The sequence below is a fragment of the Centroberyx affinis genome, unplaced genomic scaffold (assembly GCF_046629955.1).
Source record: "Centroberyx affinis isolate AG114_WGS23_722 - 3 ecotype Tasmania unplaced genomic scaffold, CSIRO-AGI_Caff_v1 ptg003533l_1, whole genome shotgun sequence".
Lineage (NCBI taxonomy): Eukaryota > Metazoa > Chordata > Actinopteri > Beryciformes > Berycidae > Centroberyx > Centroberyx affinis.
Genome location: NW_027281476.1, coordinates 37,917 through 50,845, shown reverse-complemented (window position 1 = coordinate 50,845; position 12,929 = coordinate 37,917). Strand labels below are relative to the sequence as shown.

Genomic DNA, 12,929 nt, shown 5'->3' with positions numbered 1-12,929 from the left:
CCATTTATACAAAAGATTTTATTCACAACAATAAAACAGTTCTATCACATTTTCTAACTCAAAACAATAAATGTTGTAATCAAGGTTATTTTGTAAAACAAAGTAAAAGTTTGACTTAAGTTACATTTCCCCCTTGTGGATCCTAGTTGTAGTACAGCTGTAATAACATGTAACACCAGTCTAGAAGTAGATTAAAGTTCAGATTTGACCTGGGTCAAGTATAATGCAGCAACACATAATCAGACTGAAAAGATAACACAGGATTACAAACTCTTGAGCAATTCATTTTTTTGGATTCAATTGAGTAGCTTGGGTCGACCTTTGCGGGACGTCCAGTGTCTGTTCTGTAAATCAAATGTATTCAGACTTAACAGGCTCACCATGGCACCTGCCTGCAACATGGGTCATATCCAGGAATCAATAGATGGGTGAGGATTACACCAGTTTTAGGATTGTTCTGGGTTTGTGGGGCCGAATGGCCCGGTGGGACGGCGGGTGGGACCCGGCGCTGGTCTGGACAAATTGTTTAATCGGTAATGATGAGCTCGTCGCAGCCCCAGTCCTCATAACTTCCATCAGGGAGGTACCTCCGGATGATGATGGGGATCTTTCTGCTCCTGTTGACAGGGACAAACACAAGTCACAGTAACATACTGGGACTCACAGAGAATACTGACCTGGAAAGCAGTTTGCCTGTATATGCTCTTTTAATAATATCAGAAAGAGAATAAAGACATGTAATTATAACACAATGACTCTACAGTTTAAACTACCATGATCACTTACTTGAGCTCTTTCATAGCAATTTGCAGGGGGTCTGTCTCTCCTTCTAGCTCCACCATGACTGGAGCACACATCCTATTGGAAACAAGTAGGGTGGTTGATGAGGCTGAATTACAGTCAGTCTGTAAGTGGTTGAGTCAGTGGCAGGTTGCTACTGTTTTTGATACACCACCGAACACCCAAACCATCCTACAATTTGGGCTGGGTGATACGGAATAAATGATATATCATGGTAATAATAGGGACATTTTTCAATATCGATATTTATATAACATGATATCTGCTTGTGTGCGAAAAATCACGTGTTAAATAAACAAACTGATGTTCATTACATTGAATTGCATGGTAAAGTCGATATCAGACCAAAACTATGCAACTCAAATGATATTCCCTAAAATACGGCAGATGTCATTTTATTGGTATCATTAACTTAAACAACAGAATTGGGTATCACAATATTATGATATCATAACTTAATCACAATATGACCCCATTTAAAGACGATATATGATAATATTGAATTATGGCTCAGCCCTATCTACAGTTCACCCGAAGGAATGACTAAACACATCAGCAGAGACAATCTTTAACTAAAAGTACAAAACCTTTGTGACACAAATCAACTGCACAACTTATGATGGTGCTGCAGTACATATACAGTAATAATAAGACTCACGCTATCTGCAGGGCTCGTGTCCCCAGCACTCTGGCCCTCTCATATTTGGTCATGTATGGTGTTGTGATCCTCTTCTGGTTGGCCTGCTGGCCCTCTCCTGCAGGCAGGATCTGCACATTCTCCTGGTCTTCCTGGGTACAGGAGGAGAGGAGACACATTCAGACCCTTCATCCACCAAACAAGGACTCAAGTACAAAAGCACAGGGACGGGGTGAAGAAAGAACAACTGTAAGAAGAACAAAGACTAAACACAGGTTGATAAGCTGTAACTCTGTTTCACAACGTCCTCGACATGGTGTGATGCAGCTGGGAGAGGAATGAAAGTCGAACTCACATCTTCTGCGTTTTCCAGGTCATCCAACCCCTCATCCTCCTCGGCGTCATCAAAGTCTCCATCATCGAAGCTGCAGTTTTGACAGTAAAACAATTATTACACGAACCAAGGCTACGAAAATGGTTTAAAAACGGCAGTCTTGTTGGCTAACTAGCTAACTTAGCTGTATCAACACAACAGGCTGTCGACCCACGTTGTGTTGCCGTTACAGTAACGTTAAATACGCAGCGTTACATTATTTTTTTTCGCTAACATGTTGAAGCTATGTACTTACTTATCTTCGTTGTCTGACATCTTCTCTTTTTAAGAAGCGTAAATATCCCTTATGAATATTTCCTGTTGAAGTTTTCGCAGACACTTTGTTGTCAGCAGACCGCTCAGCATGAGCGCTACGAACTTCCCACTTCCGGTGAAGTGGTGCGTTCGGAAATATTCCGGATACTCGCGGAAATATTCATGTTTTGTTCCGCTTGTCCTGCAGTCTAATCTTCTGGTGTTACCGAGCCTTGCTGTTATGTGACGGGGCAGTTTGACCCACTTCACTTCTCTCTTTTTCTCCATGACATTTTCGCTTTTCCTCATTTATGGTGATGAACTTGCTTGCAAAATGTGAACATACTGCTCTGTTGAGGAATGTGCTGATATAACTACACGTGTAAAATGCAGACAATTCAACTGCAGAGAGATATTTACACTGCTCATCATAATAACTGACTGAACAGATACTTTTGACCAAAAGGGTCAAATCACAAGTGCGAAAATGGGCTAACCTTTAGACAATACAGAAACATATACATGGAAAACTGAAAATACATAAAAATTTGACAGTTTGCGAGAAGGGAAATATGCTCACTACACTGTTGTTAAATGTAGTATGTGAAATAAAAGTGTTACATTCATTCTTTTCTCATTCGTTTTAGATGATTATCTGATTGTTTTGAGTGTCAGATAAGAGGATTAACTGGTATTTCAAAATCTGTTCTTGTGAAGCTCTTTCACCACAAAATATAAAATGAAGAGTCTTTTTCACAAAATGCGCATGACAAGGTAGTTTCCTAGATAAATATTTATTGCATATTCTCTCAAGCAATACAAGTTTATATCTTGTATTAGAATAAAAGAAAAAAGAAAAAAAAATATTCACCACATTAAATACATTATCACTTCCATCAAAAATACACCATGCACCCTTCAGTGAGTTCAAATAAAACTGGTATCCAGTTCAAATGTGCAAGAGAAAAATATAGAATGAATACAAAACACTGCATGGAAGAAATAATATTTCATGCTTTCTTCATTGCCCAACTGCTGTTCAACATGAGATTAATGCACAGTTTAATATTATGATCATCTTCTGTGGTAAAATAGTGCAAAAGCTTCTATCTTATCTTATCAAAGCACGAGTGAGCTTCTTTTGTGTGAGTCCAGGAGTCTTTGAGTCAATACAACATGGCTTCATGCTGCAGTCATGATAGTCCTTCAGCTGGTTTTGTCCTTGCAGTCTTTGGCACTCTCTGCTTTAAGGCTCAGCATCTTCAACACTTTCATGGGCTTGAATTTTCCTTTTGACTTCTTTAGCTCTTTCAGTCCCTCTTTCTGGAACTCTAAAGAAGGAAAGTGCAGTATAACATAGTGAAACAAGGGTATTAATGTGTTTAATGACTCCTGGTTTGAAGGCAAGGCAAGGCAGCTTTATTTGTATAGCACATTTCATACAGAGGCAATTCAAAGTGCTTTACAGAGTAATAAAAAATACAGTAAAGGTAAAAAATTACAATTAAAAAGTGCAAAAGTACAGACAAGAGATCCACAAGATAAAAGACTTAAAAAGTAAACTAGTGCAGTTCAAATCAAGTGAAATAGAAAGATAAAAGAACACAACAAATACTCCCACTTTTAGATGCATATTGTGAGTGAACCCATATGTTTTTCTTTAATTTTCTTATCCCCTGCCCTTCCTAAGTCTACTATATATATTTACGTCAGATCTCACTGCCTAAGGCAGACGAGAATCATAGATTCCCCTCTTGGTCCACAGATGGATGAGAATCATACAGGGTAAAGATAAAGCTCTGCCATCTAACTCTTGAGTTCCTAGATACTCTGTCCCCCCTCACATATAGTGTTCACTCATGCAAAGTGCTTTACATAAATAAAATAAAAATAAAGACATAGATAAAAAGACAGTGCAAGAGGATTAGAAAAGTGAAAAGTGCATTAAAATCACATTTAAAAGAAAATAAAAAAAAATAGAAATAAATCAATATTACAGTGCAGATGAGTGTTACCCTAGATTTCTTAAAAAGCCCTGGCGAACAGAAAGGTTTTAAGCCCTGATTTAAAAGATTGTAAAGTGGAGGCAGACCTCAGATTTTCTGGAAGTTTGTTCCAGGCATGAGGAGCATAAAAATTAAAGCTGCTTCTCCATGCTTTGGTCTGACCCTGGGAACAGTAAGCAGAGCAGCACCTGAAGACCTGAGGGGTCTGGTGGGTTCGTAACACTGAAGGAGATCAGAAATGTATTTTGGTCCTAAACCATTAAGTGCTTTATAAACATGCAACAGAATTTTAAACTCAATTCTTTGGCACACAGGAAGCCAATGCAGTGATCTCAGCACTGGAGTGATGTGGTCCATGTTCTTAGTCCTGGTCTGAACCCTGGCAGCAGCATTTTGGATGAGCTGCAGTTCTCTAATAGCGTTTTTAGAGAGACCTGTAAAGACACTCTTAGAGTAGTCAAGCCTACTAAAAATAAATGCATGAACAAGTTTTTCAAGGTCCTGCTTGGACATGAATTCTTTAATTCTTGCAATATTTTTAAGGTGATGGTAGGCAGATTTTGTAATTGTCTTGATGTGGCTGTTGAAGTTTAGGTCAGAGTCCATAACTACACCAAGATTTCTGACTTGGTTTTTAGTCTTCAGTGAGAGGGATTCAAGGTGAGCAGTGACTTTAAGTCTCTGCTCTTTGGCACCAAAAACAATTATTTCAGTTTTATCTTTATTTAGTTGCAGAAAATTGTGGCACATCCAGTCATTGGTTTGTTCAATGCACTTATTTAGTGAGTCTATTGGGCCATAGTCATCAGTTGATAAAGCTAAGTAGATCTGTGTGTGGTCTGCGTAATTATGATAGGAAATACTGTTGTTTTGCATAATTTGAGCTAGTGGCAGCATGTAGAAATTGAACAGAAGAGGCCTAAGGATCAACCCCAGGGGAACTCCACATGCCATTTTTGTTCGCTCAGATACACAGTTACCAATACTCTGTCTTGTAAGTAAGATTTAAACCAGTTTAGGACTGTGCCAGACAGCCCTACCCATATTTTCAGTCTGCCTAACAGTATGTATCATGGTCTACTGTATCAAACGAAGGCAAGACTAAGTTTACTCAGCTTGCTTCAAAGAACTTCTAAGCAGAGAGTAAAGGAAGAGACATGACAACATGGAAGACTATTTCCCAAAAGTGGCACATATTTTCTCACCTTTTTGTGTCATCATGGCTTCGAACAGCACATCTTCTTCCTTTTCCCTGATCAGAAAAACAAAATTGGATATGAGCACATTTCTATTGATCCTCAGGGAGATCTATCCGTGTGAGAGTACCAGGTGTGTTTCTCCCTGCGCACCTTTGTCTGTCCTGATCCAAGCTGCTGATGATCTGGTTCCTCTGTTCAATGACGGTGACCAGCTCATCCATCAGCTGCTGCTCTCGGCCCCGATCCTCCAGACTCCACTCACTCTCTGGATGTCAAGAAAACAGTGGGTCACATATTGCAAAACTTTATCATTATTATTATTATTATTGTTGTCAGCTCCATTAGCAGAAAACAGAGTGAGAAAGCGGTGAACATACTGACCGGGTTTATTGAGGAGACATCTGAGCTCATACTCCACATCCGCCTGTCTCTCTTCTAAAGTCTGTTGCTTTGTCCTAGAGAGAAGCACAACACAAAATGTCCATAAGCTTCAAGGTAGTTCCCAACATATTACTGTCATGAAATATGTGGCAGGCCGAAAGAACAGAGGAGTGTGAATGCACAATCAAAATGTCACCAGAACAAAACCATTGACCTGGTCTACTAGGGATTTTCTACAGTACAAAGGTTTTTACCATTAACAAAATCAATTTAGCACACTTACAGATAAACCAGCTCTGCATCTCTGCGCACCAGCACATGTTTCTCATGGATAAGAGAGAACCAGTCCATCAGCATCTCCTCCTCCACTTTATCTGAAATAAACAGGTAGAACCACAAAAACAGAACTATGTAAACGCTCTGAGTGAAAAATATCCTTATTAAGCTATTATTAAGTATTTATGTCCTCAGCATAGACAACAACAGTGGTCTTGTACATTAGATAAACTGTGTGAGAGTCCACATTTGCTTATATTGACTACACACTTTTTTATTTATTCTGTGCAGAATATATGATATCAGTCCGGTAAATTACTTAAAACCACTGGACAATTTCTTCAAATTTCATGTTGGTGAAGTGATATGGGTATTGTATTAACCATTTTTGCAGTCTCTGAGGTTTCTCTCCAGTTCCACTCCTCTCAGCTCCAGTGTCTCCAGACGTTTGTCCAGTTCTCCCATCTCCACCTGCAGGTCTTCTATAGGAACACACCGGTCTGACTGCACCTGACAAGACAAATATAAAACAACAACTGAGGAGCGTCTCAGTCCAAAAATCTTATGTAGCATTTTTGCAAAACATTTTTTTTTACCTAAATTATGTCACTAGTCAGTATTTCAAAAATTCAAGTGATCATATCCTCTAAAATACTTCAGGTTTCCTTTTAATAACAGTAATCATTTTGTCAGTGTAGGTGTTACATTTATTTATTTATTTATTTATTTTTTACATTTTTCTGTGTCAGCACGGTTGGGGCAGCAGTGTCGATACAAATTTAGGACACTGTAATCAATCAATATTCATGTTTTTTAAATGTTAATGGACTTTTAAGGCCTAAATCCACCCGTCCTACCTTCCTCTTGACGAGGGGGAAGCCATATCCAGGAGCAGGGCTCCGCCTGGATGCGGGGGCCTGAAAAGTCTTAGATTTGGGGATAGCAGCTTTTCGATCGAAAGGGTTCTCTTTGCAGGCCTGCGAAAAACATAAAGTAAATAAATAATCTAAAATGGAAAATAGAAAGCAACTTTATATGTCATTGGTTTGTTGACTTAAACCATAAAAGACACTAACAATAAACCCTTGTGGCACTTGAAACTTGCTTAACCTGATATGTTTGCGTAACATTAGTATTCAGTGACATCAGCTTCTGGCAAGTTATGCTGAGTGACATAGTTCTGAGTACACAGTCTTTGCCTGCAGTTAAGTCATTTTATCAAACAAATCATCTACCTACCTTACTTTGAGATGGTGCGGCCTGTTCACACTCAATTGCTTCCATCAGGTCAGCAGACACAGAGGGACTCTGAAGGAGGGCAGAGGAGACAGCTGGCACAGATACACTCTTGGGGAACGGACGACTCTGGGCCACATCTGATGTGGCGAGTCCCCCTGCTGCTCCAGCTGCACCACCTATGGCATCAGCTTCAGTCACATCTGGTAAACAAAGTCCAGCAGAAGCTCCGGCCAGGTCAGGAACCTCTGCAGCTAAATCAGGTAATCCAAGATCACTAGCTGCATCTACTAAACCGCCTCGGCTTTTTGCCCCCGCTAAGCCCGGCACACCATGTCCACTCACTGCCCCGTCAAAATCAGGTGCCTCAAGTCCACTTGCTACCCCTGTTAGGCCAGCTACACCAAGCCCACTGTCTGCATCTGCTAAGTTCAGTACACCAAGGCCACCGTCTGTATCTGCTAAGCCTCCGATGCCTCCAGTTTCAACCAAATCTGGTACATCAAGTTCACTAGCACCTCCAGCTAGTTCACCAGCTGCTCCTGCTAGCTCAGAGACCCCAAGTCCACTAGCTGCTTCTGCTGGGTCAGGGACCCCAAGTCCACTAGCTGCTTCTGCTAGCTCAGGGACCCCAAGTCCACTAGCTGCTTCTGCTGGGTCAGGGACCCCAAGTCCACTAGCAGCCTCTGCTACATCAGGGGTTCCAGGTCCACTAGCTGGCCCTGCTAGTTCAGGGACCCCAAGAGCACTTGTAGCTTCTGCTGGATCAGGGACCCCAAGTCCACTAGGAGCTTCTTCTAGCTCAGGGACCCCAAGTCCACTAGCTGCTTCTGCTGGGTCAGGGACCCCAAGTCCATTAGCAGCCTCTGCAACATCAGGGATTCCAGGTCCACTTGCTGGCCCTGCTAGGTCAGGGACCCCAAGAGCACTTGTAGCTTCTGCTGGGTCAGGGACCCCAAGTCCACTAGGAGCTTCTTCTAGCTTAGGGACCCCAAGTCCACTAGCTACGTCAGGGACCCCAAGAGCACTTTCAGCAGCAGCTAAATGAGATGTTTTCATACTAGGTGAACCAGATGCATCTGGTGCTTTAGGTTTATTAGCACTTGCTCCACTATCTCCTCTTCTACCGGACGGGCCGGAGGAAGCAGCTGGTTGCTCTTTCTGAGCCGAGTCCATAGTGGTTGGTGCTGTACCTTTGAAAGCCGGTTTCTTTGGTGGAATGGGTTTATCCGGTGGCTTTGCTTTGTCATCAGGTTTAGATTTGGCAGCAGCATTTGCCGTGTCACTTGATCTCACCGGAGCATGTGTGTCACCTGAATTCTTTGGCAGATTACGGCCATTCTCTGATTGGCTAGATGCCTCTGAGAGTTTAGTCTGGTTTGCAGCCCCAGTCTTGGTACCCTCTTCCCTTGCATTGTCCTGAGTGTCCTCATCCGCCACCTCTCCAAATGGATTGGGAGGAGTCACCCTGGGCCTGAACCAGCTCCCCCCAGGGACAGAGCTGGATCGAGGAGGGGTTATTGGGGCTGGAGCAGGAGGGAGCTGTGTCCAGGGCCCGGGATGCACGATGGTCATCCATGGATGGTTACTTCGGACTTTATGGCTACCACTGGCCGGGCTAGTGCTAAAAGGTGTGAGAGAAAAGCATAGGTCATTTTAGAGGTTTTTGGACAGTGACTTAACTTTCGAAAAGCATGTGTTATGGACTCCTTTTTTAGTGATTTTATTGCACTTGTTTTTACACCCTTTGTAAAGCATTTTGTAAACTCTGCGATTAGATAGGTGTTATGTAAAAAAGTGTTACCATTGTTACAATTATTATATCGAATGGATAAGTTAGGTGCTGCAAGTCTGAAAGTTGAAAGACAAAAAGAAATGTCATGTATTCCAAGATAAATACATACTGATGCCAAAGTTAAGTGGATGACTGTTTCTGACAAATAAACTTACTTGCGGGAAGAATTAGATGAAGATTTACTTTGGCTGGGTGAATTGCCTGTACAGAGGAAGAGAGAGAGAAAAAAGAAAGAAGAAAGAAAACAAATGTGGTTTCATTCAATTTTTTCACCATCAACATCTGTACAGATTGTTAAAGATAGAAAATTAGCTGCTTTAATAAATAATACATAGAGAATATTCACCTGTAGCAGAGGAGCTGTCCATTCTCTGAAATGTTTTGGTCCTGGGTGCAGGAACAGGGGGTGCAGAAGAGTTAAACGTGCGCCTCGGTGCTGGAACTGGCCGACTACATCCTCCTGAAACTGCTGCACATAGTGAAGTAGGAGTGCGCCCAGAGGATCCTTGACTTTTTACTGCTTCCACCTGTAACTTGCTGTCTGCCAGAATGAGCGAGGGTCCAGCTTCTCCAGCTCCTTCCGGCGCCCGATCTTTAAACCTGTGAGGAGGAGGAGGAGCCGGCCTCTTTACCTCGCCCTCCGATCCACGAGCTGAGTCTGTACTTTCTCTCTCTTTCACCTCTCTGCTCCTCTCCTGCCTCGTGTTTCTTCCCCTTCCCTCTGTCTCCACTCTAACACACACCAGTCTGTCTTGTGACTCTGTTTTCTCAGCGTAATGAGGGAGATGGTTGATGTTGTCAGTGAATCCACCCAGGAATAGAGTCCGTTCCTGACAGTTCAATTTGGGCAGATTCTCAGTAGATCCAATTTGCTGACGGCTGAAGTCAACACGGGTGTTTCTACTGTCTGTTATGTGGTGGGTGCAGATCAAGGAGCCAGCATCACTTCCCTGTTTGTAAGAGCCTGGTAAGAGAGTGCTACAGCACACTTTGCATCTGAAAAACAAGAAGAGGAATATCACTGTGAAGGCATCTGTAACACATATTTCATTCAACTGATCTGTACTAAAGTCTAAATAACTCACTTACCATATAATCAAATGCACCAATGGGATCACTTATCACTAAAAACACTAATGGGAGCAGAAAAATTATGAGTGGACATGCCTTTCCTTTTTCTATTATGGATAATGGATAATGATCCCAACAGAAATGTGACTACAACATCTCCAAATAAGAATAAGCTATTGTTACCTTCTGAGCGGTGCTGTTACCTGAAACAGCTGCGATGGTAGATTTCTCCATCTATTAGGTGTCTCTGTACAAGGTGGACAGGCTTCCTACACAGAGAACAGACACTGTGCGTCCTGCTGCTGGATAAATGATCTTCTCTGCTGGACCGCCGATCAGGCAAGCTCTGAAAACAGAAGAGAAACCAGCAACTGAGGTGACTGAGGTAGTTCTGGAAAAAAACGGCAGGCTTGTAGACATTAGCAGTGTATGTGCTTTAAAATACATTTGAGCGATTACCTTAGGGGGTTTCAGAACATCAGGAGTTCTGCTCTTTGTGGGATTGGCTAGGCTTGTGACATGTGACGACCTCAAACTGGCAGGACTCGCTGCAAAGTCAAGAGAAGGCATGTTTGACAAACCTCTGGATTTAAATGTGCTGTCTTGCTTTTGGCAGAGGAGAGCTGTGGGCTATTTGAAGGTTTTTATTCACATAATGGGAGGAGTAAGAGGATTAGACAGTGGACAGGAGATACTGGTAGTAAAGAAGTGGGATGAGAGGCGGCATTTAAAGATTTAAAGCTAATTCCTCCAGGGGCATGAGCTTGTAGATCTTCTAAGGAGCCTAAAACATCACAGGTTCGATCCTAGCAACAACCAATTTGCGTCCTTAAAAAAGAGTCTAAAGGCCTAAAACATAGACACACACCATGAAACTTCTTGTTGAAGAAGTAGTAGTACTGGGAAAGGTAGGTGATGACACTCAAGCGATCAGGCACCTCAGTGGAAACCATGTCCTTTGGGTCCAGCAGTGCAGGGATGCCCAGCTTTGTCTCTGCAACCTCAAATGCCTAGAAGGAAATCAGAGATACTGTTGTGTTACATAATAACAAATGACACAGAAGCTGTCTACAGTTTAGTGTGTTAGTAATGCTCAACAAACATCAAGCGCCGTGTTGAGTGAGGCATGCTTGCACTGCAGCTTGCACTCAAACACAGTTGGAAATAACTCACCAGTCGGTTATTTTGATAAACATTATCTTTGGAGAGGGAGCTGAAATCTCTGGAGCAAGGTGAGGAAAAGGAAGGGGTTGATTAATTAGTGATGAAATGACAGATGAAATCACATCAGTTCAGATGTTCATTGCACTGTTAGTTTCATACAGAAAAATACTGAAGAATGTCAGAAAAAGAACAGTGTTGACTGATGAAGAGTGGTTATGCAGACAAAAGATCAGATGTAAAAGGTAAAAATACCAAGATAACTAGTCCCATCTAATAGGACGAGAGAGAGAGAGAGAGAGAGAGAGAGAGAGAGAGAGAGAGAGAGAGAGAGAGAGAGAGAGAGAGAGAGAGATTAAGGAGGAGAGGAGAGCCGCTTATGCCCAGGCAGTTTGCAGGTCCTCCCCTGCTCGAGATTAGACAGCATGTTGGTCAATCTGGACCAGGACAAAGACTCCCACTGAGCAGGGACAAGAGACAAAGGCCAGGATTCTGCCTAACGTTTCCAACACTGTAGAAAAGTCAAAATAAAGCAGCACACCTGTAGATGAGGTGGGCGATGCACCTCCACTGTCTCCCCCTATCCATAGCGGATCTGGCTAAGTGGGTTTGCAGGACAGAGAGATCCATAACAACAACCACCAGTCTTCTAATGGCCTACTTACATCAAGTCAGGTCGATGTTTGTGGATGATGGCACAAAAGGCAAGTCCGTCTCTGAACGAGGTTGACATGTTCTTTATGTCCACGTTGGGGTAATTAGCGCATTTTACGCGGCACCATTCAAGTAAAGCCTTCGGTGATCCCATTTCTTGCGCGGGGGTTGGCACGAGGACCGGGTGAACATGCTACAATATGTCAGAGAAGATCAAATGAAGCTGGTCTACTGTTACTTCGTGGAGGAAACGGGAAACTAGCATCTGTTACCTTGCAACTAGTATGTGCAGAAGAAAGAAACCTGTAGCGTCGCCCACCAAACTGCAGCAACGAGTCTCCGTGGCAGCAGGAAGAAATGGTTTCCTGTTCGTTCATCGAATAAAACAAATTGGTATCCGCGCATGAAAACGAGGTCAGATTGTTTCAGTGTTGCCAACCACAACAAACTCTGAAATCTGGCTGGCTCCCCCTCATAGCAGAGTCCAAGCTGCAGCAGTTTGTCAACAGTAACGTCGACGGACTTTTCTCCATGGTGAAGTGACGTTGCTCTCCTCCTGACCAAAACATTAGAGTCCACCGAGCATTATTGGTTGACTTGTTTGCAGAAAGCAGAGGGAAATTCAATTTAAATGGAATCCGTTACTTGCTGTAGCCTACTTGTTGTGCTGCACATGCACTGCAGTGCGCAATAGCTGCCGCTTGAGGGAGACATCGGGCTCGATCTCTAAAATTAGGTAGAGTCGGTTTCTGGTTTCAAGTTTATTTCTCAGATGTTGGGGTTCGGGGCCATAGCTAAAGTACACCTATTTTTTTATGAAAACGTTTTAGATTCACTTCAGAGTTAGGCTATGCTTTCAGCAGATTGTCATTTAAAATATGTTATTTCAGTATTAAATCCGCAAATGGATGGTAATAGGAAGTTTTATATTCATTGCATAAACAATAACACACTGCACGTATGTGGTTTCACAATGTACACCACTATTCTCCAGTGGTTTGTATCGACAGCAGATCCATTACTCAAGCCCACTGTATCAAGTGCTTTTCAGCTTGACTCATCAGTCAATGGAATGTACAAGTTC

The 12,929-nt window shown here is 42.4% G+C and overlaps 2 protein-coding genes across 2 annotated transcripts; both read right to left on the bottom strand.

Moving 5' to 3' along the window:
- Positions 1-2,195, bottom strand: polr2f (RNA polymerase II, I and III subunit F). Its single transcript, XM_071539952.1, has 5 exons — positions 2,068-2,195; positions 1,794-1,863; positions 1,460-1,590; positions 787-858; positions 1-617 (listed from the first exon to the last, which is right to left on the bottom strand). Exons 1-5 carry the CDS (start codon positions 2,085-2,087, stop codon positions 527-529), a joined length of 384 nt encoding a protein of 127 aa, XP_071396053.1. The 5' UTR covers positions 2,088-2,195; the 3' UTR covers positions 1-526.
- A 743-nt stretch (positions 2,196-2,938) lies between these two features.
- Positions 2,939-12,123, bottom strand: LOC139661488 (MICAL-like protein 1). The gene is made up of 15 exons (XM_071539935.1): positions 11,857-12,123; positions 11,204-11,252; positions 10,899-11,040; positions 10,490-10,578; positions 10,234-10,376; positions 9,306-9,955; positions 9,115-9,160; positions 7,168-8,788; positions 6,786-6,905; positions 6,312-6,438; positions 5,936-6,026; positions 5,653-5,726; positions 5,422-5,536; positions 5,278-5,324; positions 2,939-3,397 (listed from the first exon to the last, which is right to left on the bottom strand). Exons 1-15 carry the CDS (start codon positions 11,997-11,999, stop codon positions 3,273-3,275), a joined length of 3,582 nt encoding a protein of 1,193 aa, XP_071396036.1. The 5' UTR covers positions 12,000-12,123; the 3' UTR covers positions 2,939-3,272.
- Between the last annotated feature and the right edge of the window lie 806 nt (positions 12,124-12,929).